The following is a 22908-nucleotide window of genomic DNA, read 5'->3' on the forward strand; positions in this document are numbered from 1 at the left end:
CAAACCTTTACTGAGTGTTGTTAAAAGGAAAGGCCATGTAACACAGTGGTGAACATGCCCTTTCCCAACTATTTGGGCACGTGTTGCAGCTATGAAATTCTAAGTTAATGATTATTTGCAAAAAAAGTTTATGAGTTTGAACATCAAATATCTTGTCTTTGTAGTGCATTCAATTGAATATGGCTTGAAAAGGATTTGCAAATCATTGTATTCCGTTTATATTTACATCTAACACAATTTCCCAACTCATATGGAAACGGAGTTTGTACAATCTGCAAATATCTTAACACATATTAATGTCTAAATAGCTGGCAAAAAGTAGAAGCATTTAAGTCCCATCTTAAAACTCATTTGTATACTCTAGCCTTTAAATAGCCCCCCTGTTAGACCAGTTGATCTGCCGTTTCTTTTCTTTTCTCCTCTGCTCCCCTTTTCCTTGAGGGGGGGGGGGGGCACAGGTCCGGTGGCCATGGATGAAGTGCTGGCTGTCCAGAGTCGGGACCCGGGGTGGACCGCTCGCCTGTGCATCGGCTGGGAACATCTCTGCGCTGCTGACCCGTCTCCGCTCGGATGGTGTCCTGCTGGCCCCACTATGGACTGGACTCTTACTATTATGTTGGATCCACTATGGACTGGACTCTCACAATATTATGTCAGACCCACTCGACATCCATTGCTTTCGGTCTCCCCTAGAGGGGGGGGGGTTACCCACATATGCGGTCCTCTCCAAGGTTTCTCATAGTCATTCACATCGACGTCCCACTGGGGTGAGTTTTCCTTGCCCGTATGTGGGCTTTGTACCGAGGATGTCGTTGTGGCTTGTGCAGCCCTTTGAGACACTTGTGATTTAGGGCTATATAAATAAAGATTGATTGAGATTGAAAACAAATGAGTACATACAGGTCACAGTAAACATGTCCCAATAGTGAATATTGTTATCTAGCATTGCCTAAATCCTGCACAGGTTGTTCTGAGTGTTATCTGCATAGTTGTGATAGGACAAATGTTTGCTGTGTACTAGCTGGACCAGTGGCAGCATGCACAAGTTGAACAATAGGGGTCCCCGAATTGACAGACAAGTAACCCCACGAGTTATGGCTATTTGGTTCGAGACCCTGTTACCAATTCCAACAAAGAACAAGAAAGAGATGGGACTTGAACCAGTTAAGAGAAGAACCAGCTATTCTATTAAGATAACATGATCAAGTGTGTCAAATGCAGCGCTCACTTCCAGCAGAACTAAGATTGAGGATTTTCCAGCGTCTGTGTTCAGTCGGATATCATTTGACATTTGGTCAGAGCTGTTTCAGTGCTGTGGTGGGGTAAAGCCTGATTGGAAAGTATCAAATACATTGTTATACAGGAGAAAGTCACTAAGCTGTTGGTATACTACCTTTTCTCTAACTTTGCCCCAAAATGTCAGGTTTGACATGAACCAACAATTGTTCAGTACTGTGGCATCAAGACTACTTAGAAGGGATTCATGACAGCAGTTTTTAAGGGCTTTGGAAATGTTCCAGCCTGAAGAGAGATGCTAACTACATGAGCAAATTGTGGTAACAAACTGCTGAGCACAGACTTTAGAAATCTAGTGGGTAGCATGTTGATGGACTCAGACTGTGGATCATGTCTTTGACTGTTTTGTCAGTCACAGGAGTGAAACGGGCCAGCTCTTGTTGTCCAGCTGACTTCAGAGTAGCTATTTCTTTGTGGGAATGATTGCATTTTCAATGCCTCTAATGCAAACTCATTGCACTTAGATGGCAAACTGAGTTCTAAAGAAGTGAAACTGAAGGGTTTGCCTCTATGGTGACCTGTAGCAAACAGAAAACGAAAGTTGGTACTACAGTTTGTGTTGATTTTAGAAGAATACTTTTTCCTTGTTCTACGTAAACCCTGGTCGAAGACACTCGCCTTTTCTTGTAAATTCCATAGTGAATTTGGAGCTTTGACATGCACCATTTTTGTCGACTCTGCGGTATTCCCTTTCCTGTGCCTGGACAGACTCTTCATCTCTCCATGATGCCTCTTGCCTACTTTTAACCATTCTAACCTTGACAGGAGCAATGGTATCCTAATCATATACAACACTTGATGTGTAAGGATTCAACAGATCATCAACAATAGAATACGGGATGTTTTCAAATCTACTCATTTAAACTTTGTCCGTATGCTGTCATTTTTTAGTCTTCCCCGAACAACCTAAGTGCTGGTTAAGTCTAACAGACAAGCAGAAGAATTGATTGAAATAGCAAGACCCATAGTTATGATCAAATCAAGAGTGCTGTGGGTAGACTTGGTTGTATGCTGAGTTAGACCAAACATTTCAAAGACAGCAGTCATTTATTTAGTGGGCCTGTCGTTGGCTACATCCACTTGCACATTCAAGGCCCTTGTAATGACCAGAGTAAACTTATCATCACGGTGGTTTGTAAATAGTGATATAAAGTATGGAACATTGTTTCATCTCCATTGCAAATGACGCATACTCATATAATGAAATAATCTCAAGTGACAATATGTGGGTGAGTAGATTGTCCGTGAATATGGAACCAACACCCCCACTCTCCTAGTTTGGTCATGTCTCAGATCCAGTGACGTGCAGTCACTAGAGGCAGGTGATGCGGGGCCTCACCTGCCGTCATGGAAAGAAAAAAAATTTAAAAAGATTTTTTTTTTTATTAAATTGTTATATGTATCCAGTGATTATACTATAAAGTTATTTTCCATTTAACTTCACCCGTTTTAGATTATCTTTATTTAAAATCGCTGAATTTTCACATTTGCCGTTCAAATACTGAGAAGAGACGGTGCGGTGAACAGCAGCCAGTTGAGGCACGTCACTCAGTGCCTCAACATGGATTGCGGACTCGGCTAACTGCTGGCCTGCTGTGCAGTGAGACCGTATTGCTATATGAATTATATTATACATTTCCATAGTTTAGTTAGCTGAGGTATATAATGTACAGTGTATTTTGTCAACAACTGTATGTGTATAACGTATTTCTTGTGCTGAGCGATCATAAAAGGGCTGCAAAAGACGCACTGGCTGAGGCTCGCCTCCTGCACCCCCGCCGTAGAATGCACGGCAACCCCTGACGGGAGTGTTATATCAACTAAAGCCCACACTTAAACTTTCCACGTGCAAGATTGAATCTATTTAAAAAAGTTATTTCATAAGAAGCCAAAAAGTGCAAAAACAATAATGTTCGTGTTGGAGGAGTTGTGAATGACTGCAGGGCCACAACATTAGGTACACCTGCAGACTGCATGTGTACCTAATTCACAACTCCTCCAACACGAACATTATTGTTTTTGCACTTTTTGGCTTCTTATTAAATAACTTTTGTAACCTATTTTCATGGGCTTTCCTCTTTGTGATGTTACGTTCCTGTTATGCGCTGTTATACAGTATATGCCTTGAGCTCTTATTTTGAAGGCGCTAAGAGCGGAAGTGATGACACGTTGGAGTTGAGCGGAAGTTTTTGAAAGAAGGTAAATAAAGTGGTCCTCGTGTAAACTGGAGCCTCCGTGTTTGTTATTTTGTAGTTTCATACAGTATAGGCCACATTTATAAACCCTCGGTTACACTTTTTTAAATAGATTCAATCTTGCACGTGGAAAGTTGAAGTGAGGGCTTTAGTTGATATAACACTCTCGTCAAGGGGTGCATCAATCCAGCACAACAGCGGCTCATGGACTTATTTTATAAGTAAAGGTAAGACCATAATAATGTTTTTTTTTAAATTAAATGTGCTTTTTTGTGTGCTACAGTTTGTATGTGTAAAGTTAAAGTTAAGTTAAAGTAGCAATGATTGTCACACACACACTAGGTGTAATGAAATGTGTCCTCTGCATTTGACCCATCCCCTTGATCACCCCCTGGGAGGTGAGGGGAGCAGTGGGCAGCAGCGGCACCGCGCCCGGGAATAATTTTTGGTGATTTAACCCCCAATTCCAAGCCTTGATGCTGAGTGGCAAGCAGGGAAGAATGCTGGTATGAGCTTTTAAACATAACCCGTTAACTGCTGCCAATCAAATGGTGAATAAGATACTCTTTAGGGTTCATATGTTTGTAAATGTGACTGTGATGAAGTCAGTGCCTCACCAGCCATCAACCTCACCGCACGTCACTGCTCAGATCTAAAGTTGAAGTGAGGTGGACTAGATTCAATCAGGACTGCATTTGCGTTTGTTTTTTTGTCCAGCCACGTCTCAGTTGGGGTAAACATAAAATCAAGATTGTAAAAGGACATGAAACTATTATTCAAAAAGGATTTTTTACTTAGAGATCTGGCACTGAGTACTGCACGGTTGATATTATCTAGAGTTGAACTGGACACTGTGTGAATCCGTTTTTTCTGATCAGACTGGTGAAAACAATGTGCTTTGGCAGTATTTCTGATTTTACAAGAGAAGACTTCTTCATTGGGCCTCTGCTTGATATGATGTTTATCAGCCCAGAGGCACTTGGCATCCTAGACAAGAGCATTGACGCTGTTTCGAATACCAGCTATGTGCACCACCAAGCTGGGGGAGCTTTAAGTTGATGGAATAGGCTAAGGAGGGAGAGGGGCGCGATTAGGAATGGGTACCTTTCGCATTTAAATCGATACAGTATCAATTCTTGGTTAATTGTTATTTGTTGTTTAACACTGAGTCGTGCTGTCCAGTTACCTTCTTTTCCTACACTTCTGTGTTTATGTACTGTATTGTATTGTTGATTTTGCATGCAGTTGCATATAGCAGTAGTCTATAGATGACGGTGTGTTTCCCTAGCCAGGAAGTAGTCTTTGCCATTCATTTCCATGTGCCAGACTTTTCTTTTGTTGAGTCTTACAAAGTGTATAAACTGTAAGTATTGTATTTATGACACACCAGCTGTTTGATTGTAACGTGCATCTTGGTTGTACTTTTAAATCACAAAATTTGGAGGTGTTGAGATCGCCATGTAAAATCGCTAATGCTTATCGGTAGTATGTCAATGGCAAAAAATAATGTCATTTCACATCAAACCAGCGCATTTTGAAAAGTGAAGCCTTACTGTACTTTTAAACGCCTTCTTGCTTTATTGGCATGGGAAGCTCTAACACTACTTGGGACGGCATGGCGCAGTGGGAGAGTGGCCGTGCGCAACCCGAGGGTCCCTGGTTCAATCCCCACCTAGTACCAACCTCGTCATGTCCGTTGTGTCCTGAGCAAGACACTTCACCCTTGCTCCTGATGGGTGCTGGTTAGCGCCTTGCATGGCAGCTCCCTCCATCAGTGTGTGAATGTGTGTGTGAATGGGTAAATGTGGAAGTAGTGTCAAAGCGCTTTGAGTACCTTGAAGGTAGAAAAGCGCTATACAAGTACAACCCATTTATCATTTATCATTTACTTAGAGGCGGTTTGGCTGAGTCTACTCGGAGTCATTGACTGCTTGTTTCCAAGCCAAACAGACATGACGTCTTGTGCAGCAAAGGTGTGGAAATATTAGCACTGTTTGATTTTTTTGGTGAATCGGTTCCAGGTAGTACCGACAGACTTAGTGTAGCGGCCAGAGGTGGGTAGAGTAGCCAGAAATTGTACTCAAGTAAGAGTACTGTTACTTTAGAGATTTATTACTCAAGTAAAAGTAAGGAGTAGTCACCCAAATATTTACTTGAGTAAAAGTAAAAAGTATGTTGTAAAAAAAACTACTCAAGTACTGAGTAACTGATGAGTAACATACACACACATATCATATATATATATATATATATATATATATATATATACACACACACACATATATACATATATATATATATATATACATACATTGATATATACAGTATATAATTTTTTATTTCTTTTTTGCCGTTTTTGTTTACATGTTAATAGTGTTTTAATGAATATACATGCATGTTTAACACATATAGATTCCTTTCTTTCATGAAGACAAGAATATAAGTTGGTGTATTACCTGATTCTGATGACTTGCATTGATTGTAATCAGACAGTAGTGATGATAGCGTCCACGTTTTCAAATGGAGGAGAAGAAAAGTTCCTCCTTTCTGTCTAATATCACATGAAAGTGGTTGGTTTTTGGCATCTTATATGTCCAGCTTCCATATTCGTTTTTATACACTTTACAAGAAATACATTGGCGGCAAACTCCGTAGCTTGCTAGCTTGTTTGCGCAGGCTTTCGGAGACTCTTAATTTGAAAGCGCAGGCGCGATGGAGCGGCACTTTTATTGTGAAGACAGGAACTGTGCAGTCAGTCTTTAGGCTTTTGACGGGGTGTACGGTTGAAATAAAAAATTGTCTTTTTTCCTTCACACTTTTGATGGATTGATTGGAACTTGTATTAGTAGATTGCACAGTACAGTACATATTCCGTACAATTGACCACTAAATGGTAACACCCCAATAAGTTTTTCAACTTGTTTAAGTCAGGTCATGTGACCACCTGGCTCTGTTTGATTGGTCCAACGTCACCAGTGACTGCATCTGATTGGTGGAACGGAGTGAACGTCACCAGTGACTGTATTTGTTGAAACGCAGGCACTATGAAGGTCTGTCTGACAGACCAAAACAAACAAAGCGTGCATTAACAGATGGATAAAAATTAGTAGCGAGTAGCGAGCTGAATGTAGATAAAAGTAGCGGAGTAAAAGTAGCGTTTCTTCTCTATAAATATACTTAAGTAAAAGTAAAAGTATGTTGCATTAAAACTACTCTTAGAAGTACAATTTATCCCAAAAGTTACTCAAGTAGATGTAACGGAGTAAATGTAGCGCGTTACTACCCACCTCTGGTAGCGGCCCACTTGGATTAATGACACAAGATGCAGAGAGCTTCGACTGGTGCAACTTGAATTCTCTCCTCACAATTTTGACACCGTGAAAACTATGAAGATGGACAGAAAATACAAATGCCATATTTCCACAAACAATACATAAATCATGTTTACATTTTCAAACTTCTTTTTAGTAAACTTAAATAATGAATTTTCACATGAATTAAGCTTAATTACAAGTTACAGCTCTTATTTAAATAATAATAACCACATTTTCCCGTTTGTTTGAAATGAAATGAACCACTTGTTTTACAATAAATAAAACAATTAGTCTCCTTCCGCTTCCAAGGGCGCTAAGTTTGCTACGCTAGTTAGCTTAGCTTCCACACACAGCTCGGAGTGACTCTCCTTAAATGTGACATATAAACAACACAAACACGAGGCACAACAAAATAATCTCTCACAAATGTTCACACAGAATATGAGAAATATATCTTTGTCAGCATGTTTTACCAGTCCTGGAGTAACGTGAGTATGCTGTTGAAGTCAGACAGGAAGTCAAGTATCAGCAATAAAGGAAGTAACAGAATAAGAGTGGGCTCTTCAAAATAAAGGCACAAAAAAAAAACGTAACATGACAGAACTGCAATTATCTCCTGAACAAAATTTGCTGCCATTCACACTTAGGTCGATACCTATAAAAGTACTCGGTACGCATCTTTCAATAAGGTCAGGACGTCTTTGAACATGTTTGTTTACAAATGAGAATCTAGGGATAGATCACTTATCTGAATCATACAATTACATACAGTTATCCAATTGGAGGCTGTGTTAGTTAAGTAAAACCCAGGTGATGACATTTCTTTGTATAAAATATAACAAAAATACAATTTTATGAGAAAAAGTATCTTGGAAAAAGATTCACACTTTGTAACTGCATTATTTTTTGCGCCCTGCATCGTCCTTGTTTACAGAAATTGAATCTTACCTGCTGACACATTTTCTTTCTGCCTACATTTTTTATTGGTTGATCTAATGAATTGATCGACTTAAACAAGTGGAAAAACTTATTGGGGTGTTACCATTTAGTGGTCAATTGTACAGAATATGTATTGTACTGTGCAATCTACTAATAAAAGATTCAATCAACCAATCAATTAAATTGCTGAATTGCTATTGCGACATCCAGTGGACACATTTAGAACAGCAGTTTCTTTATTTTTTTTAAAAATGCAGCTCAATTTTACACTTGGCAAACTCGACTTGCGGGCTGTTCCCGGCCCACGGACCGCATATTTGATATTGTTTATTTTTATTTTTTTCAACAAACAGAAAGCAGACAGTCAGGTTCAATGACACTTTGTCAGGAAAGGTACTTCTATGTCTTCCCTCTTGTTTATTTTCTACACAGATGTGTCAGAGTACATGCAACAACAAGACAAACATGAAATATGGCGATGATTCACTAATTGTTAGTTTGTTAAATGGATATGCAATCACGGGTATCAGCTGTCAGATGGCGTATTGTCGTAGTTTGGGGCCACATGAAGGAAAATCATCTTAAGATTGTTTTCTTTGTTTATAAATAGACTAAGCACATTCTGAAAATGTACGGATCATAATGTTTTTTTCTACACTTACATGTTGCGGTTGATTGTATTCTGAATAAATGCTCTTATCTGGCAGAGTTTTAGAATGCTCCTATTGGTGTTATTTTTAATCTATCAGAATAGGAATTGAAAAATAACAACAAAATCCAATTACAGGATGTTATTATTGTCATTTACTCCTTTTCCTCAACTGATGTTCTAAAATAATTTGGGTTATTCTGTGCATATGTACAAACCCCGTTTCCATATGAGTTGGGAAATTGTGTTAGATGTAAATATAAACGGAATACAATGATTTGCAAATCATTTTCAAGCCATATTCAGTTGAATATGCTACAAAGACAATATATTTGATGTTCAAACTCATAAACTTTATTTTTTTTTTTGCAAATGATAATTAACTTTAGCGGTTATTCATCCTCTGCTCAAAAGACCTAACCTTGATCCTGACCTCATGGTAAACTACCGACCGGTGTCCCACCTTCCCTTTATTTCCAAAATCCTCGAAGAAATTGTTGCACAGCAGCTAAATGAACACTTAGTGTCTAACAATCTCTGTGAACCTTTTCAATCCGGTTTCAGAGCAAATCACTCTACGGAGACAGCCCTCGCAAAAATGACTAATGATCTACTGCTAACGATGGATTCTGATGCGTCATCTATGTTGCTGCTTCTTGATCTTAGCGCTGCTTTCGATACCGTCGATCATAATATTTTATTAGAGCGTATCAAAACACGTATTGGTATGTCAGACTTAGCTTTGTCGTGGTTTAACTCTTATCTTACTGACAGGATGCAGTGTCTCCCATAATAATGTGACCTCGGACTATGTTAAGGTAACGTGCGGAGTTCCTCAGGGTTCGGTTCTTGGCCCTGCACTCTTTAGTATTTACATGCTGCCGCTAGGCGACATCATACGCAAATACGGTGTTAGCTTTCATTGTTATGCTGATGACAGCCAACTCTACATGCCCCTAAAGCTGACCAACACGCCGGATTGTAGTCAGCTGGAGGCGTGTCTTAATGAAATTAAACAATGGATGTCCGCTAACTTCTTGCAACTCAACGCCAAGAAAACGGAAATGCTGATTATCGGTCCTGCTAAACACCGACATTTATTTAATAATACCACCTTAACATTTGACAACCAAACAATTACACAAGGCGAATCAGTAAAGAATCTGGGTATTATCTTCCACCCAACTCTCTCCTTTGAGTCACACATTAAGAGTGTTACTAAAACAACTCTCTCCTTTGAGTCACACATTAAGAGTGTTACTAAAACAACTCTCTCCTTTGAGTCACACATTAAGAGTGTTACTAAAACAACTCTCTCCTTTGAGTCACACATTAAGAGTGTTACTAAAACAACTCTCTCCTTTGAGTCACACATTAAGAGTGTTACTAAAACAACTCTCTCCTTTGAGTCACACATTAAGAGTGTTACTAAAACAACTCTCTCCTTTGAGTCACACATTAAGAGTGTTACTAAAACAACTCTCTCCTTTGAGTCACACATTAAGAGTGTTACTAAAACAACTCTCTCCTTTGAGTCACACATTAAGAGTGTTACTAAAACAACTCTCTCCTTTGAGTCACACATTAAGAGTGTTACTAAAACAACTCTCTCCTTTGAATCACACATTAAGAGTGTTACTAAAACAACTCTCTCCTTTGAGTCACACATTAAGAGTGTTACTAAAACAACTCTCTCCTTTGAGTCACACATTAACAGTGTTACTAAAACAACTCTCTCCTTTGAGTCACACATTAAGAGTGTTACTAAAACAACTCTCTCCTTTGAATCACACATTAAGAGTGTTACTAAAACAACTCTCTCCTTTGAGTCACACATTAAGAGTGTTACTAAAACAACTCTCTCCTTTGAGTCACACATTAAGAGTGTTACTAAAACAACTCTCTCCTTTGAGTCACACATTAAGAGTGTTACTAAAACAACTCTCTCCTTTGAATCACACATTAAGAGTGTTACTAAAACAACTCTCTCCTTTGAGTCACACATTAAGAGTGTTACTAAAACAACTCTCTCCTTTGAGTCACACATTAAGAGTGTTACTAAAACAACTCTCTCCTTTGAGTCACACATTAAGAGTGTTACTAAAACAACTCTCTCCTTTGAGTCACACATTAAGAGTGTTACTAAAACAACTCTCTCCTTTGAGTCACACATTAAGAGTGTTACTAAAACAACTCTCTCCTTTGAGTCACACATTAAGAGTGTTACTAAAACAACTCTCTCCTTTGAGTCACACATTAAGAGTGTTACTAAAACAACTCTCTCCTTTGAGTCACACATTAAGAGTGTTACTAAAACAACTCTCTCCTTTGAGTCACACATTAAGAGTGTTACTAAAACAACTCTCTCCTTTGAGTCACACATTAAGAGTGTTACTAAAACAACTCTCTCCTTTGAATCACACATTAAGAGTGTTACTAAAACAACTCTCTCCTTTGAGTCACACATTAAGAGTGTTACTAAAACAACTCTCTCCTTTGAGTCACACATTAACAGTGTTACTAAAACAACTCTCTCCTTTGAGTCACACATTAAGAGTGTTACTAAAACAACTCTCTCCTTTGAATCACACATTAAGAGTGTTACTAAAACAACTCTCTCCTTTGAGTCACACATTAAGAGTGTTACTAAAACAACTCTCTCCTTTGAGTCACACATTAAGAGTGTTACTAAAACAACTCTCTCCTTTGAGTCACACATTAAGAGTGTTACTAAAACAACTCTCTCCTTTGAATCACACATTAAGAGTGTTACTAAAACAACTCTCTCCTTTGAGTCACACATTAAGAGTGTTACTAAAACAACTCTCTCCTTTGAGTCACACATTAAGAGTGTTACTAAAACAACTCTCTCCTTTGAGTCACACATTAAGAGTGTTACTAAAACAACTCTCTCCTTTGAGTCACACATTAAGAGTGTTACAAAAACAACTCTCTCCTTTGAATCACACATTAAGAGTGTTACTAAAACAACTCTCTCCTTTGAATCACACATTAAGAGTGTTACTAAAACAACTCTCTCCTTTGAGTCACACATTAAGAGTGTTACTAAAACAACTCTCTCCTTTGAGTCACACATTAAGAGTGTTACTAAAACAACTCTCTCCTTTGAGTCACACATTAAGAGTGTTACTAAAACAACTCTCTCCTTTGAGTCACACATTAACAGTGTTACTAAAACAACTCTCTCCTTTGAGTCACACATTAAGAGTGTTACTAAAACAACTCTCTCCTTTGAATCACACATTAAGAGTGTTACTAAAACAACTCTCTCCTTTGAGTCACACATTAAGAGTGTTACTAAAACAACTCTCTCCTTTGAGTCACACATTAAGAGTGTTACTAAAACAACTCTCTCCTTTGAGTCACACATTAAGAGTGTTACTAAAACAACTCTCTCCTTTGAATCACACATTAAGAGTGTTACTAAAACAACTCTCTCCTTTGAGTCACACATTAAGAGTGTTACTAAAACAACTCTCTCCTTTGAGTCACACATTAAGAGTGTTACTAAAACAACTCTCTCCTTTGAGTCACACATTAAGAGTGTTACTAAAACAACTCTCTCCTTTGAGTCACACATTAAGAGTGTTACAAAAACAACTCTCTCCTTTGAATCACACATTAAGAGTGTTACTAAAACAACTCTCTCCTTTGAATCACACATTAAGAGTGTTACTAAAACAACTCTCTCCTTTGAGTCACACATTAAGAGTGTTACTAAAACAACTCTCTCCTTTGAGTCACACATTAAGAGTGTTACTAAAACAACTCTCTCCTTTGAGTCACACATTAAGAGTGTTACTAAAACAACTCTCTCCTTTGAGTCACACATTAAGAGTGTTACTAAAACAACTCTCTCCTTTGAGTCACACATTAAGAGTGTTACTAAAACAACTCTCTCCTTTGAGTCACACATTGAGAGTGTTACTAAAACAACTCTCTCCTTTGAGTCACACATTAAGAGTGTTACTAAAACAACTCTCTCCTTTGAGTCACACATTAAGAGTGTTACTAAAACAACTCTCTCCTTTGAGTCACACATTAAGAGTGTTACTAAAACAACTCTCTCCTTTGAGTCACACATTAAGAGTGTTACTAAAACAACTCTCTCCTTTGAGTCACACATTAAGAGTGTTACTAAAACGGCCTTCTTTCATCTCCGTAATATCGATAAAATTCGTTCTATTTTATCCACTAGCGACGCTGAGATCATTATTCATGCGTTCGTTACGTCTCGTCTCGACTACTGTAACGTATTATTTTGGGGTCTCCCTATGTCTAGCATTAAAAGATTACAGTTGGTACAAAATGTGGCTGCTAGACTTTTGACAAGAACAAGAAAGTTTGATCATATTACGCCTATACTGTATATACCTTTATATACATATAAACATATATATATACCTATACTGGCTCACCTGCACTGGCTTCCTGTGCACTTAAGATGTGACTTTAAGGTTTTACTACTTACGTATAAAATACTACACGGTCTAGCTCCGTCCTATCTTGTCGATTGCATTGTACCATATGTCCCGGCAAGAAATCTGCGTTCAAAGAACTCCGGCTTATTAGTGATTCCCAGAGCCCAAAAAAAGTCTGCGGGCTATAGAGCGTTTTCTATTGGGGCTCCAGTACTATGGAATGCCCTCCCGGTAACAATTAGAGATGCTACCTCAGTAGAAGCATTTAAGTCCCATCTTAAAACTCATTTGTATACTCTAGCCTTTAAATAGCCCCCCTGTTAGACCAGTTGATCTGCCGTTTCTTTTCTTTTCTCCTCTGCTCCCCTCTTCCTGTGGAGGGGGGGCACAGGTCCGGTGGCCATGGATGAAGTGCTGGCTGTCCAGAGTCGGGACCCGGGGTGGACCGCTCGCCTGTGCATTGGCTGGGAACATCTCTGCGCTGCTGACCCGTCTCCGCTCGGGATGGTGTCCTGCTGGCCCCACTATGGACTGGACTCTTACTATTATGTTGGATCCACTATGGACTGGACTCTTACTATTATGTTGGATCCACTATGGACTGGACTCTTACCATTATGTTGGATCCACTATGGACTGGACTCTCACAATATTATGTTAGACCCACTCGACATCCATTGCTTTCGGTCTCCCCTAGAGGGGGGGGGTTACCCACATATGCGGTCCTCTCCAAGGTTTCTCATAGTCATTCACATCGACGTCCCACTGGGGTGAGTTTTTCCTTGCCCTTATGTGGGCTTTGTACCGAGGATGTCGTTGTGGCTTGTGCAGCCCTTTGAGACACTTGTGATTTAGGGCTATATAAATAAACATTGATTGATTGATTGAACTTAGAATTTCATGGCTGCAACACGTGCCAAAGTAGTTGGGAAAGGGCATGTTCACCACTGTGTTACATGGCCTTTCCTTTTAACAACGTTTGGGAACTGAGGAGACACATTTTTGAAGCTTCTCAGGTGGAATTCTTTCCCATTCTTGCTTGATGTACAGCTTAAGTTGTTCAACAGTCCGGGGGTCTCCGTTGTGCTATTTTAGGCTTCATAATGCACCACACATTTTCAATGGGAGACAGGTCTGGACTACAGGCAGGCCAGTCTAGTACCCGCACTCTTTTACTATCAAGCCACGTTGATGTAACACGTGGCTTGGCATTGTCTTGCTGAAATAAGCAGGGGCGTCCATGGTAACGTTGCTTGGATGGCAACATTTGTTGCTCCAAAACCTGTATGTACCTTTCAGCATTAATGGTGCCTTCACAGATGTGTAAGTTACCCATGTCTTGGGCACTAATACACCCCCATACCATCACACATGCTGCCTTTTACACTTTGCGCCTATAACAATCCGGATGGTTCTTTTCCTCTTTGGTCCGGAGGACACGACGTCCACAGTTTCCAAAAACAATTTGAAATGTGGACTCGTCAGACCACAGAACACTTTTCCACTTTGTATCAGTCCATCTTAGATGAGCTCAGGCCCAGCGAAGCCAACGGCGTTTCTGGGTGTTGTTGATAAACGGTTTTCGCCTTGCATAGGAGAGTTTTAACTTGCACTTACAGATGTAGCGACCAACTGTAGTTCCTGACAGTGGGTTTCTGAAGTGTTCCTGAGCCCATGTGGTGATATCCTTTACACACTGATGTCGCTTGTTGATGTAGTACAGCCTGAGGGATGGAAGGTCACGGGCGTAGCTGCTTACGTGCAGTGATTTCTCCAGATTCTCTGAACCCTTTGATGATATTACAGAGCATAGATGGTGAAATCCCTAAATTCCTTGCAATAGCTGGTTGAGAAAGGTTTTTCTTAAACTGTTCAACAATTTGCTCATGCATTTGTTGACAAAGTGGTGACCCTCGCCCCGTCCTTGTTTGTGAATGACTGAGCATTTCATGGAATCTACGTTTATACCCAATCATGGCACCCACCTGTTCCCAATTAGCCTGCACACCTGTGGGATGTTCCAAATAAGTGTTTGATGAGCATTCCTCAACTTTATCAGTATTTATTGCCACCTTTCCCAACTTCTTTGTCACGTGTTGCTGGCATCAAATTCTAAAGTTAATGATTATTTGCAAAAAAAATAAAGTTTATGAGTTTGAACATCAAATATGTTGTCTTTGTAGCATATTCAACTGAATATGGCTTGAAAAGGATTTGCAAATCATTTTATTCCGTTTATATTTACATCTAACACAATTTCCCAACTCGTATGGAAACGGGGTTTGTAGAATCATCTACAACAAAACTTGTGAATTTGGACTCATTTTATTAATCCCGCATGAAGTTAAAAGAAGATTTCAGCATATTCAAGTGCGCCCAGAAAATGTGTCCCCTGTCATTTCCCCCCAAAGTACTTGATGTTGTATAATGTTCACTACTGTATGTTTACAGCCGGGGCGGCCAAATCGCAGCAAAGGGGTCATTTGCTGCCTGTTTTATTTGTATTTATTGTACCCACGGCACATTGTAGGAATGAAATCAAACCATAAATAAAAAGCAAATTTGGGAAAAATAGCACAACATAATGAAGAAAAGCTCAAATATTGACACAGTACTAAAAAAACAATAATAAAAATGTCCTGTCTTTTAATAAATTGAACATCATTGTTTTACGTTTATTAGGAAATATGAAACATTATACAAAATAAGAAAGTGGCTGGCTACATCCTTCAATTTGTCAGTGTCGAGACATGCACCTGGGGATAGGCTCCTCCCACCTCCAAAGACATGCACCTGAGGATAGGTTCATAGGCAACACTAAATGGGCCCTAGTGTGTGGATGTTGTCTGTCTATCTGTATTGGCCCTGCGATGAGGTGGCGACTTGTCCAGGGTGTACCCCGCCTTCCGCCCGATTGTAGCTGAGATAGGCTCCAGCGGCCCCCGCAACCCCGAAGGGAATAAGCGGTAGGAAATGGATGGATGGATGGATGCATCTGCTGAGCCTGCCCTCTAGTGTTTGGTAGTAATATGACATGCAAGGAATGACTTTGTGATTGAAGTATTGGCTCACTTTAATCCATACTTGCCAACCTTGAGACCTCCGATTTCGGGAGGTGGGGGGTGGGGGCGTGGTCGGGGTGGGGCGGGGCGTGGTTAAGAGGGGAGGAGTATATTGACAGCTAGAATTCACCAAGTCAAGTATTTCATCCATATCTACATCCTGAAAATATGCAAACAAACTGTGTTTAGATAATTGATACTTCAAACTTGCATAAATAAATCTTAAGGAATATAACATAACTTGGCTTCTGAGAGCTTCAAAATGTAATGAATAAAATGCTAAAGTTGTTGATAAACAAGCAATTATTTTAATAATTAAATATGGTCATTTTAAATGAATTATTTCAAATATGTTTATTTGAATGTATAATTCTATGGCTGGATGTAATAAGGAGTCACGAAAAAATACAAATAAAAATACAATTAATTTTGATGTTTTTAGCAAAATATAGTAAAAATGTATTTCGTTTTGTTTTGTTTTTTTAATTAATATATATATTTATTTTTAGGTAAGATAAACATAATAATACAATTTATCTCTAGTCTGGATGATTTAGTTCTTGTCACCCTGTTGTCCTCCCGTCTGAAAAAAAAGGCTGTCCTCACTCAGGTCCGCATGGAGCTGGAGGGGGCGTGGCCTCCAGCTCCGGCTGAAAATCGGGAGATTTTCGGGAGAATATTTGTCCCGGGAGGTTTTTGGGAGAGGCGCTGAATTTCAGGAGTCTCCCGGAAGATTCGGGAGGGTTGGCAAGTATGGCTTAATCTACTTTAGTTAAAAAACTGTAATAAAGTAATTAATTTGGATATTTTTTTCCCTGCTTGATCTAAATTTCCCCCTCTTTTGATGGACGTTAACACTCTTCAGCTCATTCTGTGGGTTTCCCCCGTGACATAACCTTGTCTTGCCTGTGTATGGATTTAGTCTGGTGGAGGTCCCTCCTGCCCTCCCACTGCTTCTGTGTGTTTACCAGAGCTGGCTCCCACACTAGTTACCATAGAAACGCCATCTCTTTGCACCAACACCGCCCGCCACCACCGTTCATTTTCCAAAGGTTTTTAAACATGCGACAAAAGAACACACACTGGCATCCCCCAGTATCAAAATGTTTTATTAGTCAATTACATCACAAAACGCAAGGTATAAAAAGATTTTTGCAGATTTTCTTTTTTTTTACAGGATAACACATGTCGTAGATGAAGGATGTCAAACTGGTTTCCATTGAGGGCCACATACCAGGTAACACCTAACGTTAGCGTAACGTTACTGTATAGTTCTCGTTTGGTTATGCAAGATGAGAACATTCTCAGAACATATCAAAACATATCTGACACACAAAATATTTGCCTGCAATGGAAACAGCGACCGTTAGGCTTTTCGAAGTGTTTTTTTTTCCGCAAATGTACTTTATATACATTATGTAGTAACGTTTCCCTAACGTTCCGCGAACGTGTTGTGTTTTTCCAACAATCTGACGTCAGCTGAGCTGAGTGAAGGCTGCACGCATGCGCGTAGAAGCTTCCGTGAGACAAAGACGAAGCTCGACAACGCTGCAAATTCCAGAATCCCGATAATCAGGCAATACGGTGCGCCATCCATTCATCACATGTAAGTAGATAGAAAGAGTGAAATATGAAGCACGTTTTTGTGTAACAATTTCTACCCTACATGATTAATTTCAGACCATTTTACGGTTTTAGCGTTGTGTCAAATGCGCGCCATGCTCAACTGCCGGCACCATATAAACTAGCATGCATTTCTCGTGCATATTGGCTGTTATATAGTTTCCAAATACCAACCAATGACTTCTGAAGAAGGGTGGATCTATCTGTAGCCTAGTTAAACAATCATTTGCCCCGTCAGTGTCATATTTTGAGGTCCATATGGCACGAATGTTGCCTGAACGTTCCATTAAATATTATCACAATTTCAGAAGGGTTAAAACCATTAAAAATCAGTTCCCAGTGGCTTATTTTATTTTTCGAAGTTTTTTTCAAAATTTTACCCATTACGCAATATCCCTAAAAAAATGTTATATACACCCGTCCATTTTCCTGTGACGTCACAATACAAACAAACATGGCGGATAGAACAGCAAGCTATAGCGACATTAGCTCGGATTCAGACTCGGATTTCAGCGGCTTAAGCGATTCAACAGATTACGCATGTATTGAAACGGATGGTTGTAGTGTGGAGGCAGGTAGCGAAAACCAAATTGAAGAAGAAACTGAAGCTATTGAGCATTGCCAACCTTGAGACCTCCGATTTCGGGAGGTGGGGGCGGGTGGGGCGGGGCGTGGTTAAGAGGGGAGGAGTATATTGACAGCTAGAATTCACCAAGTCAAGTATTTCATACATATTATATATATATATATATATATATATATATATATATATATATATATATATATATATATATATATATATATATATATATATATATATATATCTACATCCTGAAAATATGCAAACAAACTGTGTTTAGATAATTGATACTTCAAACTTGCATAAATAAATATTAAGGAATATAACATAACTTGGCTTCTGAGAGTTTCAAAATGTAATGAATAAAATGCTAAAGTTGATGATAAACAAGCTATTATTTTAATAATTAAATATGGTCATTTTAAATGAATTATTATGATAATTTAAAATCAATTATTTCAAATATGTTTATTTTAATGTATAATTCTATGGCTGGATGTAATGAGTCACAAAAAAAGACAAATAAAAATACAATTAATTTTGATGTTTTTAGCAAAATATAGTAAAAATGTGGGCGATAATAGGGCAACCCATTTTCCTTGTTTGTTTTTTTTATAGAATAAACAACACAATGAAGAAGTTTGAACAGAAGGCTTATAAGCGTAGATGGGCTGCCACAACTAAGCATTTGAAGAAGCAATGCCGACAGTCAACTTTAGAATTAGAGAGTGATGATAGCGAGCAAGAGAATGACACGACAATCTTTACAAGTCCAGAAACAGTGACAAGCCTTCAGTACATGGATGCTGCGGAGACTGGACTGCTTCCTGCACTGGACAATGCCACCTACAGTGGCCCTGATAGTGATGAGCCTGATGAAAATGATGCTGATTGGAGACTAATCCACCATCATGTCACCTTGTCATCTGATTCAGAAAATGAGAGTGATAGTGACTGCTTTGAAGATATTTTGAGGTCTGGATTATTTTATCTTCAGAATAGCTTCTGCTATTGGCCAAAGCCAAATCCTACCCACTCCAGAATCCGGAGAGCTGAGATTCCTGACAAAGAAGTCTGGGATAGGCTGCCAATTCGGGTTTTCAGGAAAACATTGACTGGTAAGGGAATATTGTCAAAGTCATATCATGTATATCTTAAACAACATCATTCATCTTGAGTCATCAGCATACTTTGAAATTTTCCAGAAGACTTTGACAAGGCCCTTCAATATGAAAAACAAGCTGAAATGTTTTCGAGCCCAGAGGAAGAAGAAATGTCAACCAAATGGAGCCACATCACCCCTGAACGTTATAGAAACGATGAGGAAGATGTGTTTGATGCTGACGGTTAGTCACTTTTCAAAGACTGTTTACTTACAATACTCAAACACTACTTAGTGGTGCATAAATGTTATTGTCTTCGTTGGTTTAGACGAAGAGGAAATTCGGCCAAAAAAGAAGAAATTACAGATCCTCATCCAGGCACCCCCACTGCCAGTGCTCCCACCATTGAACTTTCCAAACTCCAGCGAGTACCAGACCACTTCAGCCAGTACCAGCCAATACTACACCAGTCCAAGGCATCCAGGCCGACCTCACAGCCCAGCGAGAAGCAGCACTTACAGGCTCAGTCCAGACAGGAATCATGCATCCAGCTCAAGCCAGTACCAAACCACTCCAGCCAGTACGAGTCAGTACCAGACCACTCCAAGAAGCAGCAGGAATGCCCTTGAAAGTGAACGTTAGTTGGCTATTTAACTGTTGATAGGTGGTGTTAAACAGGCTGTTACAACGGGCAGTAATACGAATGACCTCTTTGACTTTTGTTGTCTTTGCAGTTTTCCAGTTAAACATGAAAGTTCAAAAAATAGTTGAGAAGCAGGGAGAACTGATGCGCATGCTGAGAGGGCTGGCAGCACAGTCTGTGGGGCCAGAAGCTGTGGATGTTCAAGATCTCATTGAGAAGCCTTTCGAGACTCTTGAGCAGCTTAAGACCTTCTGTGAACAGCTCGACACTGATCTTCTGCTCAGAAAGCAGCTGGTCATTAGTTTTAATTCCCCACTGCAAAATTATCTTGCTCAGTTATCAAAAAACATGTTCTAATCAAGTACAATATTGTTGTTGATTTATTTGTATAGGTGAAAGCTCTTACTGCTCTTGGTGGGCAGAATTTGGCAGACACGGTGAGGACAATGCTGAGGAAAATTGCCACAAACAAAGTCCTGGAGCAGCTTGGTCTCCGTGGAAAGACAGGCAAAGTGGCGTTTGAGGACTTGCCCTTTTACAGAATAATAATAAGTAAGTGTTAATAATAGGTTTGCATCTTTGAACATGTTGCATGTATGCTCACAAGGTCGATCTAGCTGTTATTATTACGGTATTTATTCTAAAGGGAATTCTAAATTGTGCTGGTGATTCCAGAGGCATGCAGGGGTGTTCACAAACAGACGACCACAGCTGAAGTAGATTGTGAGCTTGGAGAGGTCCTGAAACTGGCCACTTTTCGAAAGGGAGGTTCAAAGTTTGAGGTACGGAGAATTATGATAAGATATCCCAATTTTGAATTCCATTTGATTGAAGTTCCACTGCATGTCTTTTGAATTTGCAATTATAACTACTTGCAGGAGAAGAGGAGGAATTAAGAGGAAGTGACGGCGAAGAAGGGCAAAGGGAAGTGTACAAAGGGAAGGGACAGTGAGATGAGTGACCAGGTAAATGATAAAGTAATTATGCCAATGTTTTTATTCAATTCATAAAGATCCCAGTTCTGTGTTGAATTTGCAATTATAAATACTTGCAGGAAGTGAAGAAGAAGAAAACAGGGAAAGGGAAAAGAACCAAGCAAACGCTAGTGAGACCAGTGAGCATTGAGCAGGTAAACAAGGAGTAAATGATGCCATGTTTTAATTGAATTCAATTCATCTGTTCTGCCACGGTTATTAAGATGACTTTATTTAGTGTGTGTTTATTTCCGAGTCATTTCAGTTGGTTCTGTTAAGTGAGCTGTACCTTTAAGAAACACGCAGATAGGTCACGTGTTTAGACTCCGGAAGTATTTCAGACAGGTGCGCACAACTCCGCCTCATTCCTCGTGTTTCTCAGCAAACTATCACATCTTATGCTGTTCGTGGCATCGTTGGTAATGTACCCATATTTAATGTTTGTAGTACACAATGAGTCATATTTAGCTGTGAAATGTGTGTGTTTTATGATGTTAGACGATCGCTGATTGCATTACCTGTTCATGTCGGCTAACTTTCATTTGTTGTCATCTGCCGCCATCTAGTGGACGTTTGTTGTACTGTTACTTAAGACAATTTAAACAGTAGAAAGCATATATGATAATGAGAAATGATAAATGATAAATGGGTTGTACTTGTATAGCGCTTTTCTACCTTCAAGGTACTCAAAGCGCTTTGACACTACTTCCACATTTACCCATTCACACACACATTCACACACTGATGGAGGGAGCTGCCATGCAAGGCGCTAACCAGCAGCCATCAGGAGCAAGGGTGAAGTGTCTTGCTCAGGACACAACGGACATGACAAGGTTGGTACTAGGTGGGGATTGAACCAGGGACCCTCGGGTCGCGCACGGCCACTCTTCCACTGCGCCACTGATATTATTAATCATAACAAAACATACAGTGGTGTGTGATAAGGTTACATTTAGATTTAATTCAAATGCAATACTTGATAATCTGTGGTCTGTCATATGACATTATTAAGTTCATTTAATTCATGCATTTACATTTACAACGTTTGTGTCCTAGAGTTTCACCCTTGCAATTGTCAATAAACCTGGCCTCCATCAGTCAACCTGGTGTTCAGAGTTTTGATGAGCGGAAGGTGTTGAACTTACTGCCTTCGTGTACAAGTGTGCTTAAGGAAGGCAGGATACCATCTACATTCCAGTGCTGTCTTTGTTGTATTTGTGAATATCTATAATTATTTACTTCCAGGAAGAGAACCAACAAGAAGGGGCAGGAGTACACTGACGCGCACGACCAAGACCACAGCATTCCATTTCTATTCCATCCATCTTCTTCCGCTTATCCGAGGTCGGGTCGCGGGGGCAGCAGCCTAAGCAGGGAAGCCCAGACTTCCCTCTCCCCAGCCACTTCGTCCAGCTCTTCCTGTGGGACCCCGAGGCGTTCCCAGGCCAGCCGGGAGACATAGTCTTCCCAACGTGTCCTGGGTCTTCCCCGCGGCCTCCTACCGGTCGGACGTGCCCTAAACACCTCCCTAGGGAGGCGTTCAGGTGGCATCCTATATAAATCCAAGTTATTATTATTATTATTATCCTGACCAGATGTATTATAATTATCACTAATAAAGAATTATTGTTGAATTTTCTGTTTGAGTGTCAGTCCTGACAATATAGCACAAAAACAGACGAAAATAGCATGTTCCTAAACAGTTCCCTAAACGTTCTTGCCAAACGTTCATGGCTAACGTTCTGCTAACCAAGCAAGAACTCCACAACCTCACGTTCTTTGAACGTTACAAACTAACGTTCCCATAACAATGCCACTACGTTCTCCTAACGTTCACATAACGTTCACGTGTTACCTGGGTACATATATATTTGTATATATATGTATATAAATGTACAAATATACATACATACAAATATATATATATATATATATATACACATATATATATAGATATACACATATATACATATATATATATATATATATATGTATGTATATTTGTACATTTATATACAAATATACATAAATACATATGTATAGACATCAATATGTCTATACATATATATTTGTATATATATGTATATA

General features: G+C 39.5%; 1 protein-coding gene across 1 annotated transcript; it reads left to right on the forward strand.

The window, feature by feature from the left end:
* Nucleotides 1–19013: 19013 nt before the first annotated feature.
* LOC133576940 (uncharacterized) lies at nucleotides 19014–22642 on the forward strand. Its single transcript, XM_061930372.1, has 9 exons — nucleotides 19014–19218; nucleotides 19306–19446; nucleotides 19532–19840; nucleotides 19938–20140; nucleotides 20239–20398; nucleotides 20522–20628; nucleotides 20725–20811; nucleotides 20901–21239; nucleotides 21879–22642. The coding sequence occupies exons 2-7, from the start codon at nucleotides 19347–19349 to the stop codon at nucleotides 20740–20742; spliced, it is 897 nt and encodes a 298-aa protein (XP_061786356.1). The 5' UTR covers nucleotides 19014–19218; nucleotides 19306–19346; the 3' UTR covers nucleotides 20743–20811; nucleotides 20901–21239; nucleotides 21879–22642.
* Nucleotides 22643–22908: the final 266 nt, after the last annotated feature.

Source organism: Nerophis lumbriciformis, linkage group LG36 (assembly GCF_033978685.3).
Source record: "Nerophis lumbriciformis linkage group LG36, RoL_Nlum_v2.1, whole genome shotgun sequence".
Taxonomy (NCBI): domain Eukaryota; kingdom Metazoa; phylum Chordata; class Actinopteri; order Syngnathiformes; family Syngnathidae; genus Nerophis; species Nerophis lumbriciformis.